This window comes from Diadema setosum, chromosome 10, assembly GCF_964275005.1.
Source record: "Diadema setosum chromosome 10, eeDiaSeto1, whole genome shotgun sequence".
NCBI classification, from domain to species: domain Eukaryota; kingdom Metazoa; phylum Echinodermata; class Echinoidea; order Diadematoida; family Diadematidae; genus Diadema; species Diadema setosum.
This window is the reverse complement of record NC_092694.1, coordinates 12,549,343-12,563,848: the sequence shown is the minus strand read 5'-3', so window position 1 is coordinate 12,563,848 and position 14,506 is coordinate 12,549,343. Positions and strand designations below refer to the sequence as shown.

Below are 14,506 nucleotides of genomic sequence, written 5' to 3'. Positions count from 1 at the left end.
AGCAATTTATAATCATCGCATGGCATCAAATTGCTAGAAGTAGATCGATGACGTGTAAATCAGTATACCATGCCAATGGCTACCTTTTTGTTAGTACCCGAATAACAAACCCCTCCCTTTGCTTAACCCTATAAAATAGTAATGCTGATGAATAATAGAGATAAAGCGCTCATTCTACCTAAAATACACTCTGTGGAACAGAATACTACGTTACAACAGAGTATCATAGAAGATAATATAACATAAGAAAAATAAGCAAACAGATAATATACGTTTATGTAGACACCATTGTCAATTTAGATTAAAAAGGTAGCGGGGGATGGGGACGTGTTGTGCCCCGACCATATTTTCATTTGCTACTCCTGTTATACGCCTTTAACCAATTTCAACTATGTTTGGTGAGTTTTTCCAAAATTTTATTCCGAATATGTTAATATACAATTTAGCTTTGTCATCGCGTACACTGCGTTGGTACACTCAAAAATCATTGTAGTAGAACTATTACTAGTAAACTCGCATTCCCCAGTAGGACAAAGTATGTAATTTCACGTGTTCACATATTTATAGTATGATATTTTGAATTTCCTTTTTTTAAATCTAATTTGCATTTCTTTCCTACCGCTGACAGTGTAAAGCATTAGTGGTATACATCTTCTTATAAAGGACGTGCTAGGAAGACGAGTTGAGTGGTAACTGTCCCCGTTTGTACGGTCCCTTGATATTGTCAAATATTTAGATCAAGGGTCTCAGCTATATGCCACCCTATCTACTTCTATCATTCGTTCATTTGACTGGACGCCGGCATTGCAGGTCAAATTGTTCAATGCCCCCTACATGCCCTATATCATCAAAGAGAGGCACATTGTGTTTTGAAAGTTTGTCAGTATTGCGTAACTTGAGTGGACCACCCGTGTATCAATGTCATAAAAAAGTCATCCCTTCGAGGAGCATCTATTGACATGTCTCAAACAGCCAAACGCTTGCTTGCCTCGCTAGTGTTTTCATGGACTGCATGCACTCTAATTATTCGCATGACCAAATCCTCGAAAGTTATTGTTTGTTTACCTGAAATATTCGCACTTTCGACCTACCTCTTGACAATCCGACCATGTCTTGACTGGACAGGCAGCAATCCAGATAAGGGCTGGATATAGAAAACCAAGCGTGAACCATTCTAGTAAGCTGTGTTGGGGTAATTCAGAACATTATGTACTGTAATTATGTCACAGATGTGTGTGTAATGAAAATTGTTGAAATTGTAGAGACTAGCGTATCATATTTTTTGTTCTTTCATACTTTCTTTCACTAGCGTATCATATTTGTGTACATTGTGTTTGATTATATTGCAAAAAAAAAAAGGAATTGTAAATGATGCCGCACAGAAAATAAATCAAATCAAATCAAATTAAACCAAATTTACTATAACTTCCATTATATGCATATTTCAATGTCGCTTTGGGGGTTTTGTTGCTGCTGCTGCTGCTGCTGTTATTGTTCTTGTGTAAGTGATGTAGAAATATGAGTGAAAATATCCCATCTTGTGCATTTTCTTTTCTTTGGCTTATACTGACAAGTAAAGATTATGATCAAGCTTATGATGTCTTTCTCTCCTACCCCCTCTATTATCTTTGTCTTTTTCTCTCATTTCTGATTTCTGTGATCCTACCGTCATCCTCAGCAGCATTTTTGCCATAATGAGTGATATTAATGTGCATCGTGTCACAATGATCGGTATTTATGCCCTTTTACTTACAAAGCACACCTCGTAGTCGCAAAGAGAATGGTTTGAATAGTTGGTACTCATTCATGAAAATGCGTGAAAAAGCGCAGACGACAGACAAGCGAATGCCAGCCTATCTCTAGATGATAGAGATCAGAGAAAGTGATGTGCTAAGATCTGACTGTAGCTGTATAGCTCTCACTTTGTCTAGCTCTCAATTTAGAGTTTTAGAGTTCAGAGTTTTTTAGTAGTTTTCTCCTCTACACAAAGATAATTTTCTCACTCATTAAATTACATCTTTACTTCTACACCCAAAGTCTTCTTCACACAAAAAGCGAGACTATAATTGTCTCATATATATATATATATATATATTCACAATTCTCGTGTTTGTGATACATGCACGGTATTCGAAATAACATCTTGTTTCGAAAGTATTCTTTGTTCTAAAGGAGTTTTATCACAAAGGTGCGAAAATGATACCCTGTTCCCATGACTTTTAGCTGTTCGAAATTAATCGAATATGATATGTCCGTAGCATAACAGTTGGGAGTAGAAGATTTGGATGTTGAAATCAAATGCACCCAACAAAGCACTCTAACACAAGAGGTAAGTTTCTTCTCAATTTTTTTTTTTTTTTTTTGAGATTACATTCCCATTGTCGTGGTAGGAATTCGTTATCCACAGTACTCAGCCTCGAGTAATGGCCGAGATCTTAAGGCCTCGAGTTATAGGGACAGTCAGCTTCAACTAGTTTTCCTTTTACTGCTTACGTTACACCCTGTTTGTATGCCATGGAGCTCCAAGGGTTAGGTAACTAATCTATATACCATGTACTTCACGTCTTTATCCTTCTTACTCGAACCAGGGAGGTGCTCGAACATTGATTACTGGACAAATGATGCAAAAAATGACGTGTGCCTCCAAGTAACAAAGAACAGAGGGCGGTGAGTTGGCTCAGTCGGTAGCGCGTCTGCCTCACAATCACGCGGCCCGGGTTCGAACCCGAGTCTGGACTGAGCAACGTTGTGTGTAAGCATACCGTCCCCTCTAGCAAGAGGCAAAACACTCTGTCCCTCGGATAGGACATAAAATGGAGGTCCCGTGTTTGAGAGAGTAACAACTCATGCACGTAGAAGATCCCGCTCCATTCATTCATCGCAAAGAGCAGGGTGTTAAACCCGGTGAAGTGGTCCCACCTCACATCCAACTGGACCCCATGGAAGACCAGCTTAACGTAGCTGAATAATGGGCTATCCAGCCATCTTCTGAGATGGAAAATGAACAAACAAACAAACAAACAAACAAACAAACAAACAAACAAACAGTATTTTGATCTGTTCAAAGTATGTTCATACAATATTATTATGAGACACATTTCGGAGTAGGGACATACATACATGCAGACGCATAATTATATAATACATAAAAGTAATCATGTTCTGAGGAAAATGGAGGGAGTGATGGATTAATAGAACTGATAGTATGACATGGATGACATGATAAAAAAACAAACAAAAAAACAGGTACTGTATATCTCAACATCGGCAGTGAAAACTGCGAAGAAATCAAATAGAAGCGTGTCTTATTCACCTACACTTTGCAAAACAACTTTGTTCTACTTTCGAAGTTGACCAGTTGCCTTCAAAATGGAGTGCAGTCATTAGCTGCATTCATTAATTTTGCGATATTTCCATTCGCCTTTAGACACTCTCACACGTCTTCGTAGACCTTCGAGTATTGAAATGTCTTCCTATAATTTGACTGTATTTGAATGATATGTGTTTTCGCCTCTCCCCGCCAATTTTCTGCTCTTTTGTTCACGTACGCGCTTTTGACAAATTTTTTCACTTGAATTGCTGAACAGATATTATAAAAGCTAACAGAAAAAAAGGTTATTTTTTCAGTTGCTTGGTAGAATGGACTTTCGACAGGACGATGGCTACATATACATTTTCACTGTCAAACGTTCTTGTGCATATCACTCTATTCTTCTACTCCCTCCCTCTCTTTCTCTCTCTCCCTCTCCCTCTCTCTTTCTTTTCCCTTTCTTTCCCTTTCTTAGGTCTTTCAACATCGACCTTACGTCAAAAGAAATATGGATATCATACTGTAATGTTACCTATTAAGATGCACTTGACTTTATTTTCTTTTTTTCCTTCATTGAAAGCAGTCTTTTATTTTTTTTTTCTTGGAGCTAAATGGCTAAATATCTATACACCGATGGCACTAAAATGTGTCTCCACGTATTCTTGTATACTTCTTAACTCTTTTTTTTTGTCTATTTTAAACCATTTTTCATGATTCCATTTTCATGTTCTTCCGTTGCATCCGGCTTTTGGCTGGTGAGTCCCAGTTTTCTCTCCAGTGCCGTAATTCGACAGGTAGCCCTACCCCCCCCCCCCACACACACACATAATAATCCTTTCACTCAACCAATCAATATCAAGGGTCTATTAACAGGGGAAAGATTATAGACACTCTACTTTATTGATTGTACATTATTAAACCATAAATTTTACCTCACTGTGAATGATAGAATGACTTCTGTATAACATATCTTGATTCATGATATGCTTTGAAAAAGAAATATAGAGCATGGTATCAATGATCAAATTGTGTTTATTAAATCGGCGCGTGAGCGTGCTTGTGTGGGGTGTGTGTTTGTGCATTTTAAGGGCATTGCTTAGTTATTGCTTGTTGGAAGATCTGATAGTACCAGCACAACATAGTGAAGACTAAAATGATGCAGTGATGTGAATTAATCTCAAACAATATTTACGACAACAAACTAAAAGTTTTAACTAGTCAATATTTTGCCAACATCTTACAAATGCTTATTGACTATAAATGCTTTTAAAATACCTCTTTGAAAACATCTGAGAAAACAGAATGCAAATCTTTCGTGTGTTAGTATCCCAGCTCTTAGCCAAACCCTTTTTTCGCAATGCATTTATCTACCAGTCTATACAAATATGCCTGAAAAGAACTGAACGGGTATATTGTTGTGAAGTGATCGGTCAGTGGGTTATATTTCTTTTGATTGGAGTTTTTCAACGATATTCAGCTGGCACGAGAAAGGAGAACAGATCTTTCAGAGTATAACCTTGATCCTTCGCTACGAAAGTGATGACAGGGGGAAAAGCGAAAGTGATTTTAAAATCTATTTAAAATTAAAATCTATATTCAAAAGCTATTTGTACACTACGAAAGGAATTCCTCGTTCTCAAAGGGTTAAGAATTAGTCACAGGAAAGAGTCTCTCCTGCTCCTTCTTCCTGGCTACCTATAATACTGGAATTTCTCGGTGGAATAAAAACCAATCCTACAAAAGACGCATCAGCAAGTCGTGCTCGAATGCATTCTGCTTTTCAATAACCGGCCTTCTAAAAATCATCTGAAAGATTTTATAATTCTATCAGAAGATAGTCTCTTTTTTTTTCTTGCCCTACACAAATCATTTAAGAATGTTGTTTTCTTGCCCGTCACATTTAAGAAAAAAAGGGGAAAAATATTAAACTGTTCTAGGCTGCATCCAATTAAATGAATAAACTTTAAACTTAGTTGTTGGTTTTTTTTATGTAAGTTTTGTCGATTTTCTAAGACGGTCACAGGAATGGTATTTCCTGTCCTCAAATAAGGGCAGTAGACGAGTGAAACTAACTATTATATCGACAACAACACAAAAAGAAATGAAAGGAAAATTGAGAAAGGACAATAGTATGCCCAAAGGTCAAATTGAGACTTTTAACTAGAAGTGCTCGAAAAAAAAAAAGAAGAAACACTTAGTGAAGGTTTCTATGAGTGGTGAGTTAATAGGCAGCTATAGACTACCTGAAAAACAGAATGCTGCGTTATTGTTGAAATCACGTCTTTTCTATGTGAAGGTCCACTGGCCAATTATAGATTTCCATAGAAATAACAACTTTTTTACAATGAATAAAAAAAAGATGGTTGAGAATTGAGAATCGAACTCATTTCTTTAAAAAATCAGTCTGTTATCAATAACGAGAGCGGCAACACCAACAATAATATACAAAGTGTTACGGATTTCTTGCTTCTTATATATCAATTAGTTTGCTTGTTTGTTGTTGTTGGTTTTTTTGTCAAAGGTATTTTGTTTAGTTTTTTTTCATTTTTTTTTTCATTTTATTTTTGATAGTAAGTTTTTGATAGTAAGGAATCTGATAGTCGTGTATGCTTCCATATTGTGTGGTGATTGCTAATTCTGCATAATGAAGAGTTTAACAACGAGTTAGCTCCATTTTTGTTAAGTTGCATGAGTTGAGGCATTTGCGATTAAGCTGCCAAAAATAACGAAAAAAATGAAAACACGATCTGAAATATGAAAATGATGGATCTTAACAGGTTTAAGTAGTGTTTCAAGTAGTGTCATAATAACCAAACAGTGCTGATGTTGAGACATAGGGCTGTAGTTGCTAGATTATCGAACAAATGCATAGTTTTTATTTCATTTGTTTTAACATAAAATAAAGAGGGCGCGTTCGCCAGGCGAGGCCCCTCTGGATCCGTCACAGTTTTTGCTTAAAAATACAAAAACAAAACAAAAACATCGCTTCAGGCGGTAAAACTTTGGCAGTGTGAAATAAGTAAAGACATCTGTCATATAAGGGGAAAGTAGCGTGAAGTGTTCTTGGTCAGAAAAAGAAAGAAAAAAAAAGAATCAAAGAAGAAGAACAAGAAGAAAAAGAAGAAGAAAGCCACGTGCATGGTCACGCTTTGCGCCTATGAACATGCGTGAGGTTGGGGTCCATGAACGCGGTAACCTATTCATGAGGAAATTGCTTGTACGTCTGAATTTCAATAGAGTAAAGTTTAAAGACTCAAAAGATAAACGTAATGTATGATCATTTACACGATTAAGCAACATCTGGTGAGAGCAGCAACGCGATGGCCACACAATCCCAGGATCTGAGGGGGAAAGGCGCGAAAAAAAAAAACACAACAACCAAAAGCTACTCAAGTACGCTATGAGCAAAAACATACTACAGTGTATTAGCATTTCGCACGTAGAATGTATCCCATATACGCACTGCGCATGCCGATCTAATCGCAGGCAAGGTGTTACGTGCTAATTGATAGGTATGTATAAAAGTTGAACGTGATTGGTGAGAGCATTTTTTATGGGATCATACATATAGAGACCAACGGACATCGCAACTATTTCATCCATGGCGCATCTTCATCCGAGGTTCTTCTTATGACGTAACATCGGAGTATACGGTTGCACTCATTCTCAACATCCCGGTTCCTGCCGAAAGGTTTAAGGTAAGAATCAGTCCATCTTTGATCAGTTTGATTTTTATACTTTAGCAAAACTTGAATATCGCTTAAGATGTGATAATGTATGGTGGCCTGCAGCCAATTTCTGCCACTCAACCACTTCCTTGAATTTGTCATGATATGACAAATTATGACATGCTTATAATATATCTCATATGTATATTAGTATGCATGCAATGATTGTATTATATACAATATATGATATATGATACATAATATATCATATATTGTATATCATATATTTTGTAATATATGATATGGATATAATATGCGTATACATGATAACATGCCGAGAAGGAACAAGTAAGATTGCTTACAGTCATTATGTGCTCTCTCATCAGCTCCTTCAGGGTAAGGTATTGACTTTGTTTTTCTATAAAATGCAACTTTTATTTCTCACGTGTACCTGTTGGTACGTATCGCGACATAGCCAGTGTCTTTTTTCCCTTTCCCCATCATGCACCCTCTACATAGCACATGTGTTATAACCACACTGCTACCCATCCCACCACTGATGCTACAAGATTCCTTTTTTTTTTCTCTTTCTCCTCCAAGTTTTCCTGTCTTCATCACACCTTACAAACTTGCCTTACAACCACTGCTATGATGATAATGACAAAGAAAAAAAAAACTTCTGCTCTGTAAAGGGATCGTATAGTTTTGGTTGAGACCTAATTTCAGGTTGCTAACATTTTTGGTGGGATAATGAGAAACCTCTTGTGAAATATGAAAGAGCATGTAATTCTATGAGGAATTCAATGTTTATTTGATGAAAATTGGTTTTGAAATAGCTGAGATATCCAAAAAAGAGTGATTCTAATAAAGTGTGGGACCCACACTTTATTACGATTGCTTTGTTTTCCTTTGTTTTTGGATGTTTCAGTCATTCCAAACCCGATTTTCATCAAATAAACTTTGAATTCCTCTTAAAATGGTATGCTCTGCACTATTAGTGTTTTGTTGGTATCTCGCAAAAAGTTAAAAGCCCAATTCTCCTCTCCACCAATACTGTACCATCCCTTTAAACCACTTCTAATTCTATATTCTTCTCTTTATTTCCTTCTCCGTCATAATTTCTCGTCAGCCCATACAAAATCTACTAACATTGTTTGATAAAAATTGTGATACAGACAGTAAAGCCAATCAGGCAACGACATCATTCTATTCCTGCCTCTGGGACTACAAAGTGTACACGCTAATCTTTGTTCTCATACTTTAAATAGAAACCAACAAACTGTTCATATTTTCCCAAGTCATTTTGGCTTACAAAGTAACGCTATATTAGAATAGTCATTAGTTTGAGAAAAAGAAAAAGCCCAAACGAAACAAAACCAACACAAACAACCAACACAAAAACGATGTTCTTTGCCTTCGGCTTAAGATCCTCCCCCCAAAAAATACTTTTGGACTTTAGTTCAAAAAAAAAAAAGAAAGAAAGAAAGAAAGAGAGAGACATGTTTGTCCTTTATTTCTCCCTGGCTCTTTGTCTAATGCAGTCCACAATGATTTTAACATGCAACAGAGAAAAAAAAAAAGAAAAGAAAGGAGGCAAAGCGAAAGATCATACCTCAAGTCACGAAGTGTTATTCATTCGCCAAATATTGGAGCAAAATCAATTCAAAATTTAAGAGCTAATTCCCACGTGATGCAGAGAGCGTTCTTTACGCAACAGTTGTTGATTCTTTTTAAGGTATTTTGCAATCAACATGTGACTCTGCGCTTATGTTCCAAGTCCTTATGTCACATTCCCTCTCCCAACTTTTATTATTTTGCAGAGACATGGCAGAAGCGAGCGACAAATATCGTGAAATGGGCACAGGAGCTACCGTTACTGAAATCATATTAGGCGAGGCTCTGCTGCCTATAACCCATCCATCTCAATCGCAGGAGTTACCAAGGAGTGACTGGCTGTGGCAGCCTATAGAGTGGGGATGGTCTGACATCACACAGTCGGTCCTCTCCTCCTGTGGCATTGTGGGTAACATGCTGGTTATTATGGTGCTCTTTCAGAGGAGGGCTGCGAGAATTTCGACCGACACACTAATCGGTGCCCTCGCAGTTGCGGACTTTCTCACGTCTCTGCTCATCTTTCCTCAACCAAAGCCGGTCCGAGTTCCCCTGACCTTTCTGGGTCATGCCGCCTGCAAGATCGTAAGATCTGCTGTTTTCATGTGGATATCCATAAACGCCTCGGTTTTTACCCTGACGGCCATATCGGTAGAACGCTACATCGCTATCGTACACCCTCTCCACTTCAAACGCTGGATGACTCCCCGACGTACCGTGGTCTTGATCCTTATGATCTGGTTACTGTCCCTTGGACTGAAGTGTCGCAGTTTTGCTGTAACCGTTGTCGACGCAACATCAGGAAGATGCATCGTGACCTACCCCTCTCCAGAATCACGCACTTATTTTGCCTTTCAGGAGCTCGTTACAATGTTCCTCATTCCCATAGCCACCATGCTCGTTACCCAATGCCTTATTGCAAGGTCTCTTCGACGAGACGTCCGCCGTTTTGACGCGGATCTTCAGAGCTCCGGACCATCAGCAAAGCTTCTCCTGGCTCGGAAAAAGGTGATCACCCTGGTCCTCATCGTCGTGCTCATTTTCGTTATCTGCTGGACACCGGACGGCATAGCCTACATGGCTCTAGGCCTCCAACTCGTTGGGCCCGACTTCCTCTTCAGCACCCCGTACAACCTCTTTGTCAACATAGCCTTCTTCAACTCTTGTGTTAATCCCATGGTATACCTTATTCGCTACCCTCAGTTCAGAGTTGCTTTAAAGGAACTGTTCAGCCGACGATCCACAGAGATGATCAAGGCGCCAGTATTTGGGCAAGACGAGCGTCAGTTTCAGTGAACCACGTGTAGCTCACTCACGAGGAGCTGCATTCTCGTTCCATGTGGGGAATGTTTCACCATGTAAACTCTGAAATGGACAGCATCTATGTTCTGATTAACAGTGATATTCGAAAGACGCGTAATTTATTTACAGGCTTTAAAGGGATGGGGTACATTTTCAGTTGAGATGGGGTTTCAGGTTTTCAACTGTTTTTTATTACAAACTTTGGAGATAATGGAAACATATGTAGAGCAAAGCTATAATTTTAAGAGGAATTCAACGTTTATTTGATGAAAACTGGTTTTGAAATGGCTGAGATATCCCCCAAAAAGCAACCTTAGTAAAAGGTGGGACCCACCGTTTGTTAGGATCACTTTGTGAATTTCAAACAGATTTTCTTCAAATAAACTTTGATATATTCTTAGAAGAGTATGCTCTTTAACATTTGATAAAGTGGTTTCCCAGTATCTCGCAACGACCTGAGAAGTTGAATCCTCACCTCAACCAATATCATCATACCATCACTTTAATGTTTTCAATCTTGCAAATTTGTCAGTAAGTAGCGCTGCCTAGAAAACCAACACGCAGAAAACGTTTTTTTTTTTTCTTCTTCTTTATTACTGGGTGTACACAAGCTTTCTATTGGTATAAGGGAGTTCATGGTCAGCGCATGTGTCATTTTGACCCCTACACCACAGACTTTCAAATTAACATGGAAAGGACCTGTGACAGAGCATTTTTTGTTGAAACATGTCACCTTTCTAATCAATGTCAATGAAATGCGTGTGAAGCTTTTGTTAAACATTATTGATGAATCACTTTCACCTGTGCGTTCTAACAAGGTGAAACACACAACTTAATATTCCAAATCCTCATTTGCCTGAGGATTCTTTTCGTTTGAAAGTCAATGGCAAATACACAATCATTCTCATTTGACCTTTATTTTGCACATGCGCAAATCGCAACCGTGAACTCCCGTATTTTCACACTATTGATAGCTAAATATCACCCTAATGTTCCGACACGTCTAGAAAGAGATGTTCACCATATCCGTGCATCCTAACTCCATAGCGTAGCGCTCACAAGTGCCCAAACAGGTAGAAAGAAAAGCATGTTGGGAAATACAATATATGGGGTCTACTGGTATTCTTGACACAGAGAGCAAAATATTAATCTTCATGTTCTGACACCTTCATTAAGCAATGTTCGTCTTTTTTTTTTTCAGGGCATCAATACATTCTGGAAATCTACGCTCATACAAGCATTGTTTCTATGTAGGTTCCCAGAGACGGATCCAGGAATTGAAGGGAGGCGCACGCACCCCTCCATGTATGTCTTTCTATTTCTTTTGTTTAAAAAAAAAAGAATAAATAAAGAGGGGGGGGGGCGGGCCTGGATCCCCTGGATCCGCCTGGATCCGCCACTAGATTCCTCGTATTCACATAATTATATCAATTCCGTTTAACAATTTCTTGTATAATAGACAATTATTCATCCATTCGATATCTTGTTGTGTTCATGGTTTATTTGTAAAACGTGGACTATGGAACAATTACAAAATAAAAATAAACCTATTAAAGCGTAGTGCTTGCAAAGGTCGAAACACCTGGTGAAATATCGAAAGGTATGCTGGGATATGATCGTCTACCACGTCCACCGTGTACGAGTTATGCAAGGCTGTTGTATTCCTCACTGCAGGGGTAGAAAGAAGGTTTAACCATTCATTTGTGAAGTCCCAGGTCTGCTCGTCCTTCTTACCTTGATCTGGACATTTGTGTAATCATGGAGGTACAAAAAAAAATGCACTTAAATCATGAGTGGCCATTGAAGCGGAATAATATACAGCAGCTCCAAGCTGCTCGTTTTGTCACTGCGGCTAAAGAGAATTCCAACCATTACTGTTAAGTGTAATAGTGGAAAAAGGCAAATAATTCAGTAGTTTATCACAGAATCTTGAATGGTCTCACGCACTCAAGGCGAAACTAAAGTTTGCAGGCACAAACCTTGTCCTCCACTGTATAGGTGCTCTTAACAAAGGCTACAGTACAGGGTCTATATGGGACAGTGCCAGTCATGCATGTAGTAGTTTTGGCGCAGCCTCCTTCACCACCAGCAAGGGTTTATACCTACAGTCTAATTCTAAACCAAGACGTCACTTTTCAAACATGTCAACGAAGCAAATGCTGCCATGATATTAAAGTAGTTCATACAACGATGTTTTTTAACAAGTAGAATAAACTCTTTTACGAGTAATCGTCTTTACCCTTTAACTCCTTGTATGACCCCTTCCCTCACCAATATATATATATATATATATATATATATATATATATATATATATATATATATATATATATATATATATATAAGTAACAAAGCTGCAACAAAGTTCATGCTGTATTCACCAACGGTTTATTTCTTCACACAAATTTTCGAGCGTCTCGCCGCCCTTTCTCAAGTGTTGACGCTCGAAAATTTGTGTGAAGAAATAAACCGTTGGTGAATACAGCATGAACTTTGTTACAGCTTTGTTACTTATCTTTTTATCTTGCCAACACGTGGACTACCTTATCAACATATATATATATATATATATATATACATATATATATATATATACATGTATATATAATGTATATCAACCTAGCTTTTTCTAGATTGAATTTGGTATGTCTTCTTATACTTCTTGCATCATCGGGACACATAAAATGATAATATCTCTTTTAAGATCAAAAAGAGAGGAAGACAGAGGGTGGTTTTGAGCAACTTTGAGGTGGGGTAGGACATGTTCTTTATTTCGAAGGTTCGTTCATCCAAAATTGATATACAGTTTGTTATTCCGAAACACATAGATTACCTACGCCTATGTATAGATGTTGGGATCAATCAGAAATAGAGTTTATTAGTCCAAACGTTTGTGGCTTTATTCCGAAGGTTCGTTTATCTGAAAATTAAAAGAAGGTGGTACTAACGAACCTTCGGAAGTACGAACCATGTTTCAATTTCGGAGGATTAGCGAACCTTCGGACTGAGGCACTATATTTCTCCTGTAAATTAAAGGAAACCCAAACCCAAAGAGCAATGTGGAGTGAGTGAAAGCATTAGTAGAACACATCAGTAAAAGTTTGAGGAAAATTTTATATTTATGAATATAAAGAAAATAAAAATTCCAGAAAATTTCACTTTTCCAGCATTATGAAAGAGCACTTGACTAACCGCTTTCAGAAAGCAGGGGGTATAATTGCTACGCTTAACATATGTCAGTATCAAGTTGATGGAATGTGTAATTTTCATGAGAAATGAATTTTTGTGGAATTCACTTTATATTTTATTTGTATTGTTGTCCACACATACGTCATAATCTCTAGTAGTCTCCTCATCCAGCTGTTCCAATACAAAAACTTTAAAAATTCATAACTTTTGCATCGATTGTCCGATTTTTCTCAAATTTTCACTGATATGTTCTACTAATCTTGCTGCTTTCACTCAATCCACATTTCTCTTTGGGTTTGGGTTTCCTTTAAGGAACCTTCTCGAGAAGCTTCGTAGAAGCACGTATTGTAAGGTACTTTCTAATTAGGAGTAATTTTAGTTTGCGATCGTGGGGTCAGGAAGTGTAGGGTAAATTTTATTATAAATCGATGTTGTTAAATTCTCAAATAAAACTGAAAGTAAAATTAACTGGAACTATGTGTGTTCTAATCCAGTCACATATAGCATGCTGACATATCTCAGGCACTGCTACAACTAAGCAAGGCCTATACGAGGGGAGAGATCTAACGTACGATTCGTGCCCAAGGCCAGTTCTCGATATTTGTATACTTATTACAAGCTTGCCAGTCCATTTCAAATAACAAATGACAAATGGCTGTAAAGGAGCACTCCACAAAGATAAAGCATTCTTAACTTTTCAGGGAAGATAAAATATTATGAAAAACATAATTTTTTAGCTTTTGATTTTTTTTTTCTTTTTTTTTTTACCCACTGTGAACTCATTGATATATAATATATTTTTTCTAGCCTGCTGCTAAAAGCTACCAGGGACAAAATAGAATACCTTTTAAAAGTCGAATGACTAACGTGGCGATTCATTCATCTGCATCTATTTATACTTTCTTCATGGAAATCAAGAATTCTGTATGAATCGCCATTTGAAAGCGAGGTTCTTCCACGCTCAATTATTCAAGTCTTACGATGGCAGTTTAATAGCATGCGCGTATAAATTGATTATGTCACTTGCAACAAACCTCAACCGTCGGGTAGATACCATTTGCTATTCTGTTCTTGAATTCATACTTTTCTTTCTAGATCCCCCTCCCCCCCCCCCTCTCTCTCTCTACCTGTCTCTCGCTCGCGCTGAAAGCTGCAGTACAGCTTTAGTGCGCTATGCAGTAACCCGCATAATAAGGGGGAAATTAAATGCATTTCAAATAGGCCTATGTAGAGTCATTTGAATGTCTTTACATATTACACCACAACTGAAAATTGTAACCTTCACGAAATCTGCTAGTTACTGAAGTGTGAAATGGATTTGTATCCGTCGTCATTTTCATTAGGGTGCTGGTGGAGAAAAGGAACGGGGCATAAGGAATGGCACTTTAATATACTATTACAATACCATCCCAGTGTCAAGACATAT

General features: G+C 37.8%; 1 protein-coding gene across 1 annotated transcript; it reads left to right on the top strand.

The window, feature by feature from the left end:
- The first annotated feature begins 8,802 nt into the window (after nucleotides 1–8,802).
- On the top strand, nucleotides 8,803–9,885 carry LOC140233752 (allatostatin-A receptor-like). Its single transcript, XM_072313852.1, has one exon. The coding sequence runs from the start codon at nucleotides 8,803–8,805 to the stop codon at nucleotides 9,883–9,885; it is 1,083 nt and encodes a 360-aa protein (XP_072169953.1).
- Nucleotides 9,886–14,506: the final 4,621 nt, after the last annotated feature.

Coding starts and splice junctions, on each gene's coding strand:
- LOC140233752 (XM_072313852.1), top strand. CDS start 8,803: ATGGCAGAAGCGAGCGACAAATATCGTGAAATGGGCACAGGAGCTACC.